The sequence below is a fragment of the Acipenser ruthenus genome, unplaced genomic scaffold (genome assembly GCF_902713425.1).
Source record: "Acipenser ruthenus unplaced genomic scaffold, fAciRut3.2 maternal haplotype, whole genome shotgun sequence".
Classification (NCBI taxonomy): Eukaryota; Metazoa; Chordata; class Actinopteri; order Acipenseriformes; family Acipenseridae; genus Acipenser; species Acipenser ruthenus.
Window position 1 is genome coordinate 6392 of NW_026707524.1, and position 15003 is coordinate 21394.

General features: G+C 42.2%; 1 protein-coding gene across 1 annotated transcript; it reads right to left on the reverse strand.

The window, feature by feature from the left end:
* Nucleotides 1-1197: 1197 nt before the first annotated feature.
* LOC131727646 (ephrin-A2-like) lies at nt 1198-10529 on the reverse strand (the record flags this gene model as incomplete). Its single annotated transcript, XM_059018943.1, has 3 exons — nt 1198-6418; nt 7079-7144; nt 10136-10529. Coding segments are annotated over 3 exons (582 nt in total), but the record flags the coding sequence as incomplete, so codon positions are not given.
* Nucleotides 10530-15003: the final 4474 nt, after the last annotated feature.

A 15003-nucleotide genomic window follows, 5' to 3' on the forward strand; every position in this document is an offset into this window, starting at 1 on the left:
CCTTCTCCTGCTAATTATGCTAAAATATGTGTTAAATGAAGGAAATTAACATTGCAAACAGGATGTATTGTCACTGTTTACCACTGGGGGACGCGTCCAGAAGTTTAAGAAAGGGGTTTATATGTGTGTGTGTGTGTGTGTATGTGTGTGTGTGTGTGGAGGCTCAACTTCAAGGCTAAAGGGAGAACATTTGAGACACACAGACTGTTACTAACCTTTCACTGCAGCTCCCAATGCTGCTGCGATGTAGCGTGTATGACCCCCACCGTGAAGTTTCGTTCTTACATTCTGCTGCTCCCTTGATGAAACTGAAGTGTTACAGAAAATGTCTAAAACAGTCCTGACCACCAAAGATGTGTGTGCTGTCTGCCCGGGGAGCTCAGATTTCAGCCCTAGCACCTCAACCAGAGCCTTGATTTTATTAGTCAGTAATACAGTCCCTCGTTTCTTCCTCTTGAAACCGTGTCTTTCTTCAGTGGTGACTCCAATGATATTTACTGCTCCACTGATGCGGGTGCATCTTTAATAACACATGCTATACCATGGTAAAAGAAATGCAACACGTAATATGATTGCAGTCATGGTTAAGGACAGGTAAGCATGGTAAATCTCAGATAAAACACATACATCAATACAACTAGATGCATATTAAAAGTATAGTAAACTGCAAAATTACATTGCAAATTTACCAGGCTAAACTTTGAAAAAAATGAAATGAATTAAGAAATCAGACTCATCTCATTAGCAGCAGTAATTAACTGAACCAGCTAAGTCACAATGCAATCGTCAGCCAGGAAGCTCACACAGGTGCAGACTGTGAGATCACATTAGTCCTACATTGATGATTCAAAAAAGCCACGCGGGGAACTAACTCAAAGCATCTTAGTAACTTCTTTACAAATTAGTTTGAAGCATGTGATGAAAAAGCAAGAGTAAAAAATTGGAAACCAAATACCACGAATGATAAGTGGCTCAGGAGATTATTTAATATGCACACTATTTTTTCTACCTTTAAGCTGGCACCAATATTCAGTATATCTGGGGACTTAAATTCAAGTTCAATTGTATTAGCTTTTTGTTCTTTTACAATGTGCACAAAAGCAGTATGAAATCAGCAACAGAAGAAACTGCAACTGCAGAGCAGCAAACAAGAACACACAGCGAATCAGCTTGCTCCCTCTCTCTCTCTCTCTCTGGTTACAGATTTTTATTTTCCCATTTTATTATTATAAAAAAATACAGAATTCAAAAGTAGATTATTGGTAACCACAAGCCACAATGTCTGAAAATGAAAATGAAAAAGCTAGGCTGGGATACACTGAAATATCGCATTTCAAAACAAAGAGCAAGTACCTTTCATTTTACAAAAAAAATACAAATAATAATATAATAAAAATATTATAATAAAACATGAAAAAAGACCAAAATTAAGGCATGCCTTACACAACACACTGCACTTTCAGTGCACCACATGGAATGCTATATAAAGCATACAACGCACATTCAATAACACATACATGATAATACCATGACATCAGTTACATTTCAGTTCGTTCCAATTTAGATCCCTCTCAGTTCTGGTAGACAGGGGAAGGGCCTGGACTGTACCATTTGGGTGGGGCAGTGGGGGGGTGTTTGTGGTTTTCAAATGAATATTCTTTCCCTTGTACATTGATATACAAATTCTGTACACACTCTGTATAAAGATTCTGTTCTATAGAATTTATATAAGGGCAATTGACACACATTTCTATACAAGTTTATAAAACATCAACCCTTTTCTTTCTCCCTTTCCCCTATAGAATATTTGTCTACAGCAAAAATTGCCTAAGTTTGTTTTTAACTTGAGGTTCTTAATACAGCACCAAATAAAAGTATTTAGATAAAGAAAAAAAACACATTCATTCATTTAGGATTCATTTTGTGATTCAAAATGTACTCCAAAAGGATTATTTTGCCATGCAAGTGAGCTTGGATGAACTGTTTCTGGTTGTCAGAAATCATTAAATGAGCGTTATTGACGATCATTTTCACAAATGTTCATTGTGAGAAATGACAGATGAACAGAATCATCTTTCAAAGGCTGAGCACAAACTTTGGCTGCTGTTATTACTATCAAAATCAAAATCTAAACTTAGAAAAGTTTTGCTTTAGATTGTCAGAATATGGGACTCACTCGCAAAAATCAATTCTGATGAAATGTAATAATTAAGAAACCCACAGTAGCCAACTCCATCTTATTGCAAGTTTTTTTTAACTCGTAAATTCTGAGATAAGAAACTGTATGAAGGCATTAGCTGAAACCTATGTCTGATTGATTGACTATTAGTTTTAGGTAAAAATTACAAGAAACAAAGCGATTTGATCAACCTGGATCAGTTCATAAGAGCGTTTTACAGCACTAGGGTAACCTATCCATTGGGTATGCTGGGATCACCCCTAAAAATAAGTGGTTTATTAATTCCAGGAGGGATTCCCCAGTGCTGTAAAATGCTCTACTAAACACAGGGGTGGGGTCTCAAGCGGAGACACGATTTCGGCTAATCTGTGGGGTGTATTATGCCGAAATGTTTGTTTGCTTGATTTAGTTTGAATGAGTTTCATTCAGATAACTTAGAAATGAAAGAAGCAAATCAAAAGGGTTAAACCTGTGTTGAAATGATCCACAGTTCCGGCACTGAGCCCAGTCGATCGTTTCAAGGATTCATCTTTTCTTGTTAATCCCCAACAGTTAGCTTCTATCGTTTTGCATGAGGGAGGTCATCCATTGCTTGATATTTTTATTTGGTTATGAGAAGAGTTTAAGTTGCCACCACAGTGATATAGCCACGTCTTTAAAAAAAATAATTATAATAATAATTATAATAAACATCATCATCATCATCATCATCATCATCACAAAAACCAGAGAGGCTGGCATAATCACAGCCCCAAATCGTCACCACGACCGACAAACACTTTGTAATACTCCCAGCAATAAAAGAAACAAACCAACGATACAAAAACAGATGCATTTTCCTACAGAACAAATAACAAAACCAAACCAGCTGTTATAGCGTTTGCACATTTGAACGACTCCAGCGAGCGCGGGTTCAATGACCGTAGCGGAGGGCTGCCGGATGTGGCAGAAACCCTTCAGCTGTCTCAATGAAGTCACCGAATCAGTGTGTGTATCCCTGTGAGTGAATGGAACGCAGGTGAAGAGAAGAGGCAGTGCGGCCCATAGAAGCTCGTCCCTAGCCCTTGCTGTTACTCCTGCACTCGCTCACTTATTTATTTTTACATTTTCTGTTAACTTTCCATTCTGAACTTTACTCCAGGGCAACTTGACATGCTAAATTTGAAACCGTGATTTGGGTTAACCCTGCCTATACCATTTAGGGTTTTATAAACCTTTATAAACGTACCCGTCTTTTTTTAATCTAGACTAATGCTCGTACCCTTAAACCGTGGTTTAACCTGGTTGCCCTTCTCAAGTGCAATAATGTGAACTGAGCTAGACACAAGAGCGTCTCATTTAACCTTCCCCTAGACTTTGTTTTAGCCAATTTGGTCTACGAAACCCAACATTTCCATTGACTTGCATCTCCGTTCCAAGATCCCTTTCAATCCTATTCATTTTGTACTTGTCCAATGCATTTGTGATATGCAGTATTACTATTTCATTTGCCAGCATGTCTGAATCCCTTTGAAATAAATGTGAATTATCTGTGCGCACTGCTCCCTCTAGTTTTATACCATCTGCAAATGTAATAAAATGTATTTATATAAATAAAGAACGGTAAGGGTCCAAGTACTCCACCCCAATCTGATTTTACATGACTTTCTCAACACTTTTAAAGTAAATTATATTTTAAGTGCTTCCATAAGCTACCTTAGCTGTAACCTCCTAAAATGATGTTAAGTTTAGTTAGTTAGGGCCCTCCTCTTCTAAATCCATGCTGGCTATCTCCTATGATTCCACTGCAAACTCTTCAAGTTTACCCCTTAATATTTATTATTTAGTAGATTATGGGTATTTGACTAATGGGTTAGCAGTTATCTGGGCCCATTTTAAATAAGGCCAGCCTGTGTTTAGTGGCCCTCCGATAACTGGTTTTAGAAATACATTTTTAAGTGTATATTGAGGAAGCTGGAATCACCCATGATTCACAGTTCCTACGTTATCATGCTCCTCATAGGCTCTCATAATAATTTGCTATTCTTTCTATTCCTGGGGTCATGCCCATATTGACAGACCTCTTTAACTAACAGCTTGACCCAAACCGACTCCGGTTCCTTGGCTTGTGGTCCTTCCCTGAGGTAAAGACTCCCAATTCCTCTCTCTTCCTTACCAATCTGTCCTTTCAGAAGAGATTATACTCCTCTATGTAGAATTTGTCCCCCATCTTCTGGAGCTAGCTACGTTCATACAATACCTACAATACCTAAATATTTTGAAGGGGTTTTGATGGGTTGAGGCCTCCTGAGCCCTTTTCAAACTAGAACAACAGTGCGACAGTTTCAGTTCTATGTTTTTTCAAGTTCATCAGTTAACGTCTAAAATCAGAAACTCTGACTACTGGACCTAAAAGGGACAGCTGACCCCCTGCCCCTCCCTGTGTCTTTCGTGCATTGCTGGTTCCATTGAAACACATTCTCAGTCTTACGTCAAACCAAATGACCAATATCTGGAAGGTGGTCTACAATTAAAGACCATTTACCACATCATGGTATCTGAAACCTCTTTCGCAGAGAGTCAATGAGATTTTCATCAGGCATTAAGATAAATAGACAATATTATACAAAGGGGGACATTCATATGAATTGGCCCATTCTCGTACTCTTGTAAACACTGCAACTAAAATGGTCCGCTGTGGCACAGAAATTCTTCCAGTGACTACATCTCACCCTGCTGAACACCGGCAGCTTTCAATATTGCTTTACGTGAAGCGTTCTTTTTGCCAACGGTTCATTAAACTGATCACTGCAAAAAGGAACTGGGACCCGGGCAGCTACCCAGGAGAGGACGCACTCACTCGATCAGCATCTGGAATGTGTCAAGAGGCTGCCTCCCATAATCCCTTTCACTTAGCGAGATCCTGGGAGGCCAGGGGGACAAAATTAAAATATGCGTCTATAAAACATCTTTTGGAATGATTGAGAGAAAGCATATATGTGTGCGTACACATGCACTGTGCTTATGTAGATTGCTGTTACAGTCTTTGTGGGGACATGGTAACCTAGCGTGAACCTTATTTTCCGGCATTCATTTTTGCAATTAGTCCGATTTTTAAGGAGTGTGAAGACAATGTCTGAAACAGTGAATCTGCACTTAAATGGAGTCAAGGACAAGGACAGTAAAACGTGTACACATACACACGCAGAACAGCAGGATGGTGTGTGTGGGGGTGAGAGGGTTTTTGCATAACAGGATCTTAGATGAGCTGCTAAAAACTTTATCAAGGCCCTAAGGAAGAGTTTGCCATTGAAGTTGGTAACACTGTGCAGTAGCTGCTTCTGCAGAGTGTTCTACAACTGTGAGACGCTTCTTCATTCTCTTTTAACTGCAGGCATCCCTTGGTTGGGTGAGAACAACGGTTTGATGTCTCGTGGTATCCAGCTCCCAGGTGGAGCAAGATCATGAAACCTTTGAACCAAACACAGAGGAGAGTCTTTGTTCCTGTAGTATCACAGAGAAGAAAGGGTTAATTATTTCTGAACAAGAAGTAGAAGAAGAAAAAGGACAAGAAGCAGGTCAGCACCAGGGAAAAGGCAGGTTGACTACCGGCTGCAAAATTTGAAAAACTGACTCAAAATGTTTTATCCTCCCGAGTGCCACATGGTGACCCCATAACCCATCACATGACAGGGTTATATTGAACGTTGCTTAAAAAGATTGGGTGTCTTTGGCAGATTCAGAATGTGCCGCATAATCCAGGTTTGAAATTGAAGGGTTACAAAACGTGAAACAAAGGTCCTTCCACTGTCCCTTCTGTTATGTCGTGAAAAATGGGAACAGGAAATGATGTCGACCCCCTGGCAACTGGCACATATAAACCAACCAGGAAAAGCACAAACGCTGAAAAACAGTCACAATTAAAAACAACAGTGTTGGTAGATGGGCTTCAAATAAAACCAGAATCCAATCCTCCCCCCTCCCCCCATTCAATCGAGGTCCATCTAGTTTGAAGAAGTTCTCCATTTTTTTCTGAAAAATGACACAAACTCCTCAGGCCTCTGAAATTGCTTCTCCACGTCTGTGTTGTGGGTGAGAAGAGGGGTGCGCCAGTCAGCGTGTGTGAACCCTCACAGTGCTACGAGGAGAGGAGGAGTGAGAGCAGCAGGGACACTGTCAGAGCCAGGGGGCACAGCAAGAAGCCACAGCCCGAGTTATCATCAGTGAGGAAGGGCTCCGGAGACTCGTACACAGAGTCATCTGAAACCAAGGGAGAGGAGAGTCAGACAGGAGAGGCACAGGATAAACATACGCAACCCTGAAGCGCTCAATCACAATTCAAAGGTAAACATAAGACACCAAGTCATGGAGAACTTTTTTCGGCTGGTTCCTTCTTCAGAAGGGGTGAGCCACAGCGTGTGTCTCCTTGACTTAGTTTCTTAGCTTTAATTTAGAATGATAAGATAGACAGGGAGACATCAGACAGACCTGAATAAAACTACTGGAAACTATAAGACCCTAATGGCCTGATTCGATTAGCAAGTAGACCAATGTTTCTGCTAAACAGAAACTTTCGACACCTTGACTTAACGTTTTGCATACCATTAGCAGAGCATGAATTCCTTATAGTCTCACAGTACAGGTATACAGACACAATGGACTATAACAGATTGAGGAAAACAATAGGGAATTTTAGAAGTTTTAGTTTCCATAAATGAGAAGGTGGCAATTAACAATTTCAACAGAATTATAATAATCATCCATTACTGATAAATTCATATGAACTACAACTTTGTTAATAAGTGTTACCAGTATTTTTAGCAGCTTTGGTTTTCAATATTTTTTGTCAGACCAGATAAGAATCAGGGAAGTAGCTGTATAATATAAGCACAGTCTCTCTAGTGTCCTGCAGTGACATACTTGTTGGCTTCACGTACACCTTCAGCCTCAGACAGGGCTTCCCAACGATGTTCAGGTGGGGGGACGCTGGAGAAGAAAACAGAAACTTTTTAGTCTCTCTCAAGCTGAGGGAACACGAAGCCACTTTGTAGCTTGGAACTTGGTTTCAGGAGACTAGGTTTCAGGCCACTGCACGGCACACCAGGGGAGACTTGGGGTTTGATACAGCAACCTCAGACGAGGTCTCCCGGTCTCCTGGAACCAGGTTTCAAGCCGCTATTCCTGAAAGTGGCTTTGTGTTCCTCAGCTTTAGTCTCACACTCATGCACACTGACATACTGCAAGACTGCAGACTGGCTAAACACTTGCCAAACTTAATTTAATTTCTGAAGACCAACAAAAACTGTTTTTTAAAGGCAATGTATACTCTCAGGGGTGATTGTTAATATTACTACATCCAAAAAAAACACAGTGAAATAAGATTCTTCATTAAATCAGGGTTCTATATGTTATAGTGGCGGTATTAAGATCTGCCACTGTTTAGATCATTAAAATAGGTTTCGATAAATAATGAAGAGGTACAGTACCTTCACACACACACACACAAAAAAAAAATAGCATTACATATTGAATAACTCTAAGTCACAAGCCCTTCGGAGATCAAACCCTCTTTGCTCAGAAGGAAATGTATTGACCTGGGAGTAAATCCTTTATCCAGCCCCCCTGGTCTGGAGACACCTTTGTGCGCATTCTGCTTCATTTCGCATTCCGGTGGTGAGCCCCATACCGGATCCTGGGGGCACTGGAGTGTACCGAACCTCAACAGGCTGCACAGTGGAGAGGCTGCTGTCAGCCAGCAATCACCCTGAGATGAAACTGAGGGAGGGAGGGGGTTGGGCGGATTGAGAACAGCACTGTGTCCCTGTGTCCTGGTTCTGGGCTCACTATCTGTGATTGATCTGCGAATGATGATGGACAGACTCCTTTGTGAGCAGTTAACAGAGGCTGGCCCCCTCCTGTGCTCCCTTTCCCAGCCCCCAGGACCTGACAGCTACAATATTGGTAGGAGCCAAACAATCCTCTTTTCTCTCCGAAGAATAACTGCATTGAAAGACCGGCAAACAGCTTCCCAGCTCTCTGTGTGCTTCATCACAACGGGGACACAATGGAGGCGGCTGGGTGTTTCGGACTGGGAGTGCATTAAAGAGCAATTGAGGATCGGAAGCCGCTGCCAGTGTGGTGTGGCTGAGTGATCTCTATAGCAGCCTACTCGACACACTTGAACTTCCACATGTGAACTCTGAGGCCCTGGCAGGTCAACAGGGCACAGTGGGGTCATTGGCTCAGGGTCTACATTGTCAAGGTCATCTTTCTACTCATTCTACAGCCATTCACAGCATGTTGTGAGATTCTTTTAAAAAACAGCCGTTTCAAAACAGCACTAGGTGTAGACTGGAAGTTTTTAATTATGTGCAAATTTTAAATTCTGAAGTGAACAGAAATGTTCTCTAACCACTGAGCTACTCAAACCCACAACCTTCCACACTGCAGCCTGGGGCTTTTCTCTAACCACTGAGCTACTCAAACCCCACTGCCTTCCACACTGCAGCCTGGGGCTTTCTCTAACCACTGAGCTACTCAAACCACCTATTGGCTTCACTGCAGTCCCTAGCTTTCTCTAACTACTGACTAATCTTAAAAAAAAAAAAAAAAAAAAAAAAAAAAACCTAGGACCAGAATACATCCTCTAGCACAGTGGCACTGAATGCTTCATACCAAACTCCAGCTATCTGCTCCCTGACCAAACACACAGAAACACTTAAAGAACAGGGGCCTCATTAATCATGCTTTCATTAAACAGTTTTAAAGAAAAAGATTTGAACAATTATTAAAAAAACTGAAATAAAAGCGAAAAAGCGTTGGAATTGCATCATTAGAGCTGACGGTTCTCCCTGTTGAGATCTGCAGCCGCTTCCTCCCAGCGGGAAACCTTTTTAGCGGGTCAGAGGTTGTCATTCTCAAGGCCATTAGCTGAACAAGCTGAGCAGATTCAATCCTGTCAACCTCACAGAACACCCGCTACCCAATCCCAGACACTGAGCTAGCGAAGGACGTCTGACCCCCCCCCCCCCCCCCCCCCCACTCCAGAGTGGAGACCACATTCAGACACAACACCCCCAAACCCAATCCCAGACACTGAGCTAGAGGAGGACGTCTGACCCCCCCCCCAGAGCGGAGACCACGTTCAGACAGAACACCCGCAACCCAATCCCAGACACTGAGCTAGCGGAGGACGTCTGACCCCTCCCACTGGAGACCACGTTGAGGTTAATGGATTTCATCTGCTAAAGAAGCCAGGAGGTGGCAATTGCCTCCATCAGCTTGTCCGCTAAATATGCTTAGCCAATCAGCATAATTTCAAATGTTCTGCATGACAGCGCCTGTAACCGGGTTTGCACCGATCTCCTCCTGCGCTGGCAAACTCTACAGCGAACAAAGTGCTGCCATTTGACAAATTGACATTTTCATCAAGAAAGTAACGTGCAATCAAGTTGTCGGCTATTTTAAGCCCAAGTCCAAATCCAGGTCACCTGTATTATTTCAGAAATGGAATGGTGTACGAACCAAGGTCTTAAAAAAAAAAAAAACCTCATTAACTTTCATGTGGGTCTTTTACCCGACTAGATTTTCACTTGGACTGAAGACGCAGGACTGCGGATGCTGCTACCAACTTCCAAAAAGGAATAAGAAAAACGGTATAAAACTATCAATAATGAGACCCTGAAGCCTGTCCACTGTGTGATACGCATCTCTGTCATTTCAAAATTCAACTTGCTGGAAAAGCTAATTACGGTGACCTACACATCCCCATTTAGCAAGTTTCATAACAGTAGTTTGTGAATACAATCTTTGTTTTTCTGATTTATAATAAGTGAATACACTGTGTTTAGGGTGTCACTTACTGTAACAAAAATTATTTCGCACTGTTTGAGCAGACAGAGTTGGGACAACACAGAGCTTTCACTGGTGAATCAAACCCAACCCCTACAGCACACTTGGTACGGCCCGGATACTCACAGATGTAGTAGTACTCGTGGCCCGGGCGGAACTCGAAGCCCAGTGAGAAGGGGGTGAAGAGCTGGAACTTCTCTGAGAACTTGAGGGGCCCGTTGGGGCTCTGTGGCCGGTTGCACTCCCAGCGTTTGAAGCCCTTCGTGCGGTGGTCACAGCTGGTGTAGCCGTCGTAGTTGACCATGAAGAGAATGTAGCGCTCCATGCGTTCCTGAGGCAGGGCCTCCTCATAGTGGGGGCAATAGATATCCAGGTAGTCATTGATGCTCACCTCCACCGTGTACTCCCCTTGCTGGAACCTGTGTAGGAAACAGAGGCAGGGGAGGGCTGAGTTCACATGGACAGTCTGAAGTACAAACTGCCTGTACCCCACTGGTTTAGCTGCAAACAACTCTTTTCTTTGCAATTACCAAACAGGTTAGGCAAGGCGAACAGTATGACATTTTTGTATGTGCAGCTGGTACACCAGGGTGTAACCATTAACCTGTCCCCCCTGCAACACTCTGCCCCCAGTGGGTGTAAGAAATATCACATTTGTTCGATGATGTGTTGCAGGGGGACAGAACTCTATTGTGAGAATATCATTTCAAAATACACATTATATTAATAAAAAATAAAAACATGACATGATATTAATAAAATATTACTGCAGTGCAGGAAAATGTATTTAATCTTTCCAGAGCTGAAGAAATGTTGCTGCCAATGCCTGTGTTTGCCCCTGCTCAGTCCATCTGCGGCCAGCAATATCTCTTCATTAGCCTGCTCTTAACCGTGGCGGTTCCAGTGCCTGGGTCTTGCTCCCTCAGTGGTTAACGTCTCTGCCATTGATTGCCCCCCCCCCCTCTTAATTAATGACCAGGGATCTCATCAGATTAATACAATACCCTGGCCATAAATAAGAATAAGGCAAGTCAATATGAAACTGTGTTTCACTGCGCCTCTGGCAGACAGCTTAATGGATAACTTAAAATACTTAGCTGTGGATATTGCTGTGAGTTAAAATCCTAATGACTGGCAATTGCTTTTGTTTGCTGTTGGATATTATTAAGGAGTTTAATAAAGGAACTACACATTTTTTTTTAAATAACATTTAAAACGTTTTGTACTGAATACATGTCATTACAGTTCAAATGGACTTTTCTTTTCTGTGTGCTGACTATTGGCCTGAGCACCCTTGTACTTTCCTGAAAGGAAATCTTTAAGTTAAACTTTTGAATACACTACTGGATTACATATCAACCACAGAAGGAAGGCCACACCAGGATATACCTGTATTAAACATCGGGTTGGGTCACCATTTGCGTGGCACAGACTCCACAAAGTGTTGGAAGGTATCTTTCAAGTTCAACCCAAACATGAGTACACCGAGATCCAGGGATTGTGGTGTCCCTGGAAATCATTTGCACAGAATTCTGGCACGGTGGATTGGTGCACTATCGTCTTGAACTGATAGTTCTGTTCAGTCTCTGGGAAGTATCCCAGAATGCAACTGCAACAGGGCAATCCAGTGCAAAGCAACTGGTGACTGACGGGAAGATGACGGCTGCAGAGGATTGTGAACCTATCAATACGCACGAGAACCCAAACACTAAGCAGGTAGTCAGCAAGCTGCTCAGCAGTGCAGAGGAAGTAACACAGGGCAGAGTTTAATCAACTACTGAGGGATGGCCACTTTATTAGAAACATCCTCTCCTTGAAGAAAAAAAGTGACCCACTGTGAAGATAGACAGACTCGGGAACAGAAGTGTCACATCAATTATTATTTTACGTCCTCTCACTAGTTTTTCCACAAACAAAAGGAAGAATGCAGCCTACTGATCTGCCAGGGAATGATTTCTTGTCAAAAGGTCTCATTGGGGGCCCTCGATGAAACAAGACATGTAGCGTCACTTCACTCCTGTGAAATATCTCTGAAATGAATAGAAACGTGCGGAGCAATACCGCCTCCACAGCAGTGAAGATTTTAACTTTCCTCTCCAACTCTGCCCAGTGCTTCCCGAATGGAAACAGAAACTGCCAGTAAGGAAGTCCGTCTCCTCTCTGGAGGAGTTCTCAGCTGTCAGACTGGCAGTGGAGAGGAGACATCGTCTCTGTACAATCACAGAATGACAGTCACTGCAGTGGCGCTGGTTACATACAGGTTTCACGTCATTCTTGTTTGTTTGTTTGTGTTTATGACTTGGAACATCGGAACGCCTTATTCGATTGATCATAAACCTGACTATTAAACATATCCATTAGTGAGCGCACTTCGGTGTGGTTCGCTAGATAAACATACGTTTTTAAAAACAACTGGAAAACGCCCACTTTAATGTGAGCGCCATTTTTAAAGAACTGATGCTTTATTAGATGTAATAAATATTAAAAGATGATAATGTTTTAAAATGGCACTTACATTAAAAAATGAATGAAAAGTAGAAAAATAGCAGAGAGAGAAAGCGAGAGAGAGAGCGAGAGAGAGCGAGAGAGAGAGAGAGCAAGAGAGAGAGAGAGAGAGAGAGAGAGAACGAGAGAGAGCGAGAGAGAGAGAGAGAGAGAGAGGGAGAGAGAGAGCACCTCATTACTGACTGTAACACCCCCTGCCTGCCATTCAGTCCTGGGCCTCTCTCCAGCAGAGAGTTTTCTGCTGCTTGTTTTGTGATCTGGTTTATATTAATTCCAACTGAGCGATGCCCTCAAAACTCAGTTCCCTTGAATTTCAAGCAGAGCTACACCTATCCCCTTGTAATATTAAGTGTTAAACTAAAGTGATAGCTGCTGCTCTTGAATTAACAATAAAAAGAAGACAGCATGGCTCTCTTTCCCAACTGCAGAGAGCCGAGGCTGTATCTCTCATCATCTCCTGCTCTCCTGTCCGCAGTAAAAAGCACCCAGCATTATCCCCTCTTCCCAAGGACAACCGGGGAGACTGAACCCAGAGCGGCAGCCTCACTCCCACATTCCCCAGATGCCTCTCTACAAACAGGCCTCTGTCTGTGCCTCTTCCTGCCCTGTCCGACCCCCCAGAATGGCTCTCCACGGTGGAGCTCTCATCAGTGCTAGCCCTGACGACAGAGCCCCATCTGTTTACTCATCTCTTTTACACTTTACAGGGGAAAACTCGTTGAGTTCTGAGGAATCACTATTAATGGGATTCCGAGGGGGAACATCACACTAAATGTGTATTTTTTTTCCAGATGCATGTGGAAGTGTGGCATACATAAAGGCACCTCCTTAGATCCCGAGATTCTAATACTCTTGAGCTGAAGAACGTTCTCACTGAACTGCATTACAATTGGCTTAGAGGTCCTCCTCTAATCTAGATCCAGTATCTACAATCCCAATGGGCTGTTCAGCAGGTTTTTCCTGTCCAGTAACTAGATGTGCTGGTTTTTAACTGGCAACACTGGTTCTCAAGGCTTAAAAGAGGTACACCAATAAGAAGCTGTAGAGTTGATTTGATCAAGCTATACCCCACTGGGCTAACCCACAGCTGGACTGTTTCAGAGCATTTTCCATGGGGTGAACATGACAACTGCCTTGATCTTCACCTACCATACACTCCCAACCTCCTACAGATGTTTCCAATTGCATTTATAATCCAATATAGCTTTCTTTTTTTTACAAATATTGTTAACCGTTCAGTTGCTGTGCGATTGTTAAGTGGTTATGAGGTCCTTCTGTATGTGCGTGCATGGTTAGAGTATTACCTGGGAATATTTTTTTTTGCTGTTATGAAAAATAAAAAATGTCATATAGGAAAATTGTCATGTCAAGTGACAGACCCTTAAGTTGTAAGTTGTATGAATCTGGGCTTTATATCCAGTAAGTAACACCCTATCCACAATACCTAAATACCCCAATCAACACACGCAGCCATTCAAAAATCGGGTTTTCAACATGTGACGATCTCGTATTTTTTAGGTAGTGTGCACAGTGCATCAGTGTGTTCCAGTTCCCAACAGAGCAGGGAGTTAAACAGAGGTTCAGACTAAACATTAGGAAGGTGTCCGATGATTTGAGTTTTTTAATCAGCAATGGGAAAGCAAGTGCTGGGATGTGACAATAAACATTCCTTCATACATTTTTAGGGTTACCAGATTTCCTGAGGGAAAAACTGGGACTTTTTTTTCTTCAATTCAATGAAGCCGTAGCAACTCTGAAGCTGTTAAAATAACAGTATATAATAACACAGGCATAGTTTAAACATCTGGTGTATTTATTGCAGATCAAGTTTTCTTTCCATTGTCAGCTAATCAAAACATGTTAAATAAGCCAGATTAGAAAAAATAGATCAGCTATTACCATTTAAACATGTGATATACACATAATCAGAATTATTAAACAAATAATCCATAGCATAGTTTATTTTAGTTTTTTGAGTAGCGCTAACACACCCTAATACAATTACTTTGCTGTTAACTTGCCGAGCACACTGATAAAGTTTTGTAATTGCAAAACCGGGTCGATTTTACTGTTTTTAACCGGGACAAAAAACGAAGGCTGAAAACTGGGACAATCCCGGGATGTCTGGTAACTGAATGTGGGGGAGACACAGGGGCTGCTGAGCGCCGTTAGTTTTTGGTGGGGGTTCGCCTCTTCGATTTGTAGAGGTTACAAGGTGTGTTTCAGAGGGAAGCTGTCGCTGCATGCTCAGAATCTTTTGAGTTTTTCAGTTACTATGTAAGGACAGAAAACACTGCACTAGATGATTCAACACAGCGTATTCACTTTGAAACGGAGGAGCCCGTGCTTGCACTGCCCCAGCCTCTCGCAGTAACCTTTTCCATATGTACCATGTTTATTATTTCTTTGTATGAAAGCGCTCTGCCTGCATTCTCTTCTAGCCCCAAATTTCCCTTGGTTTTGAACTTTTCACCATCAGTGCGAACGAT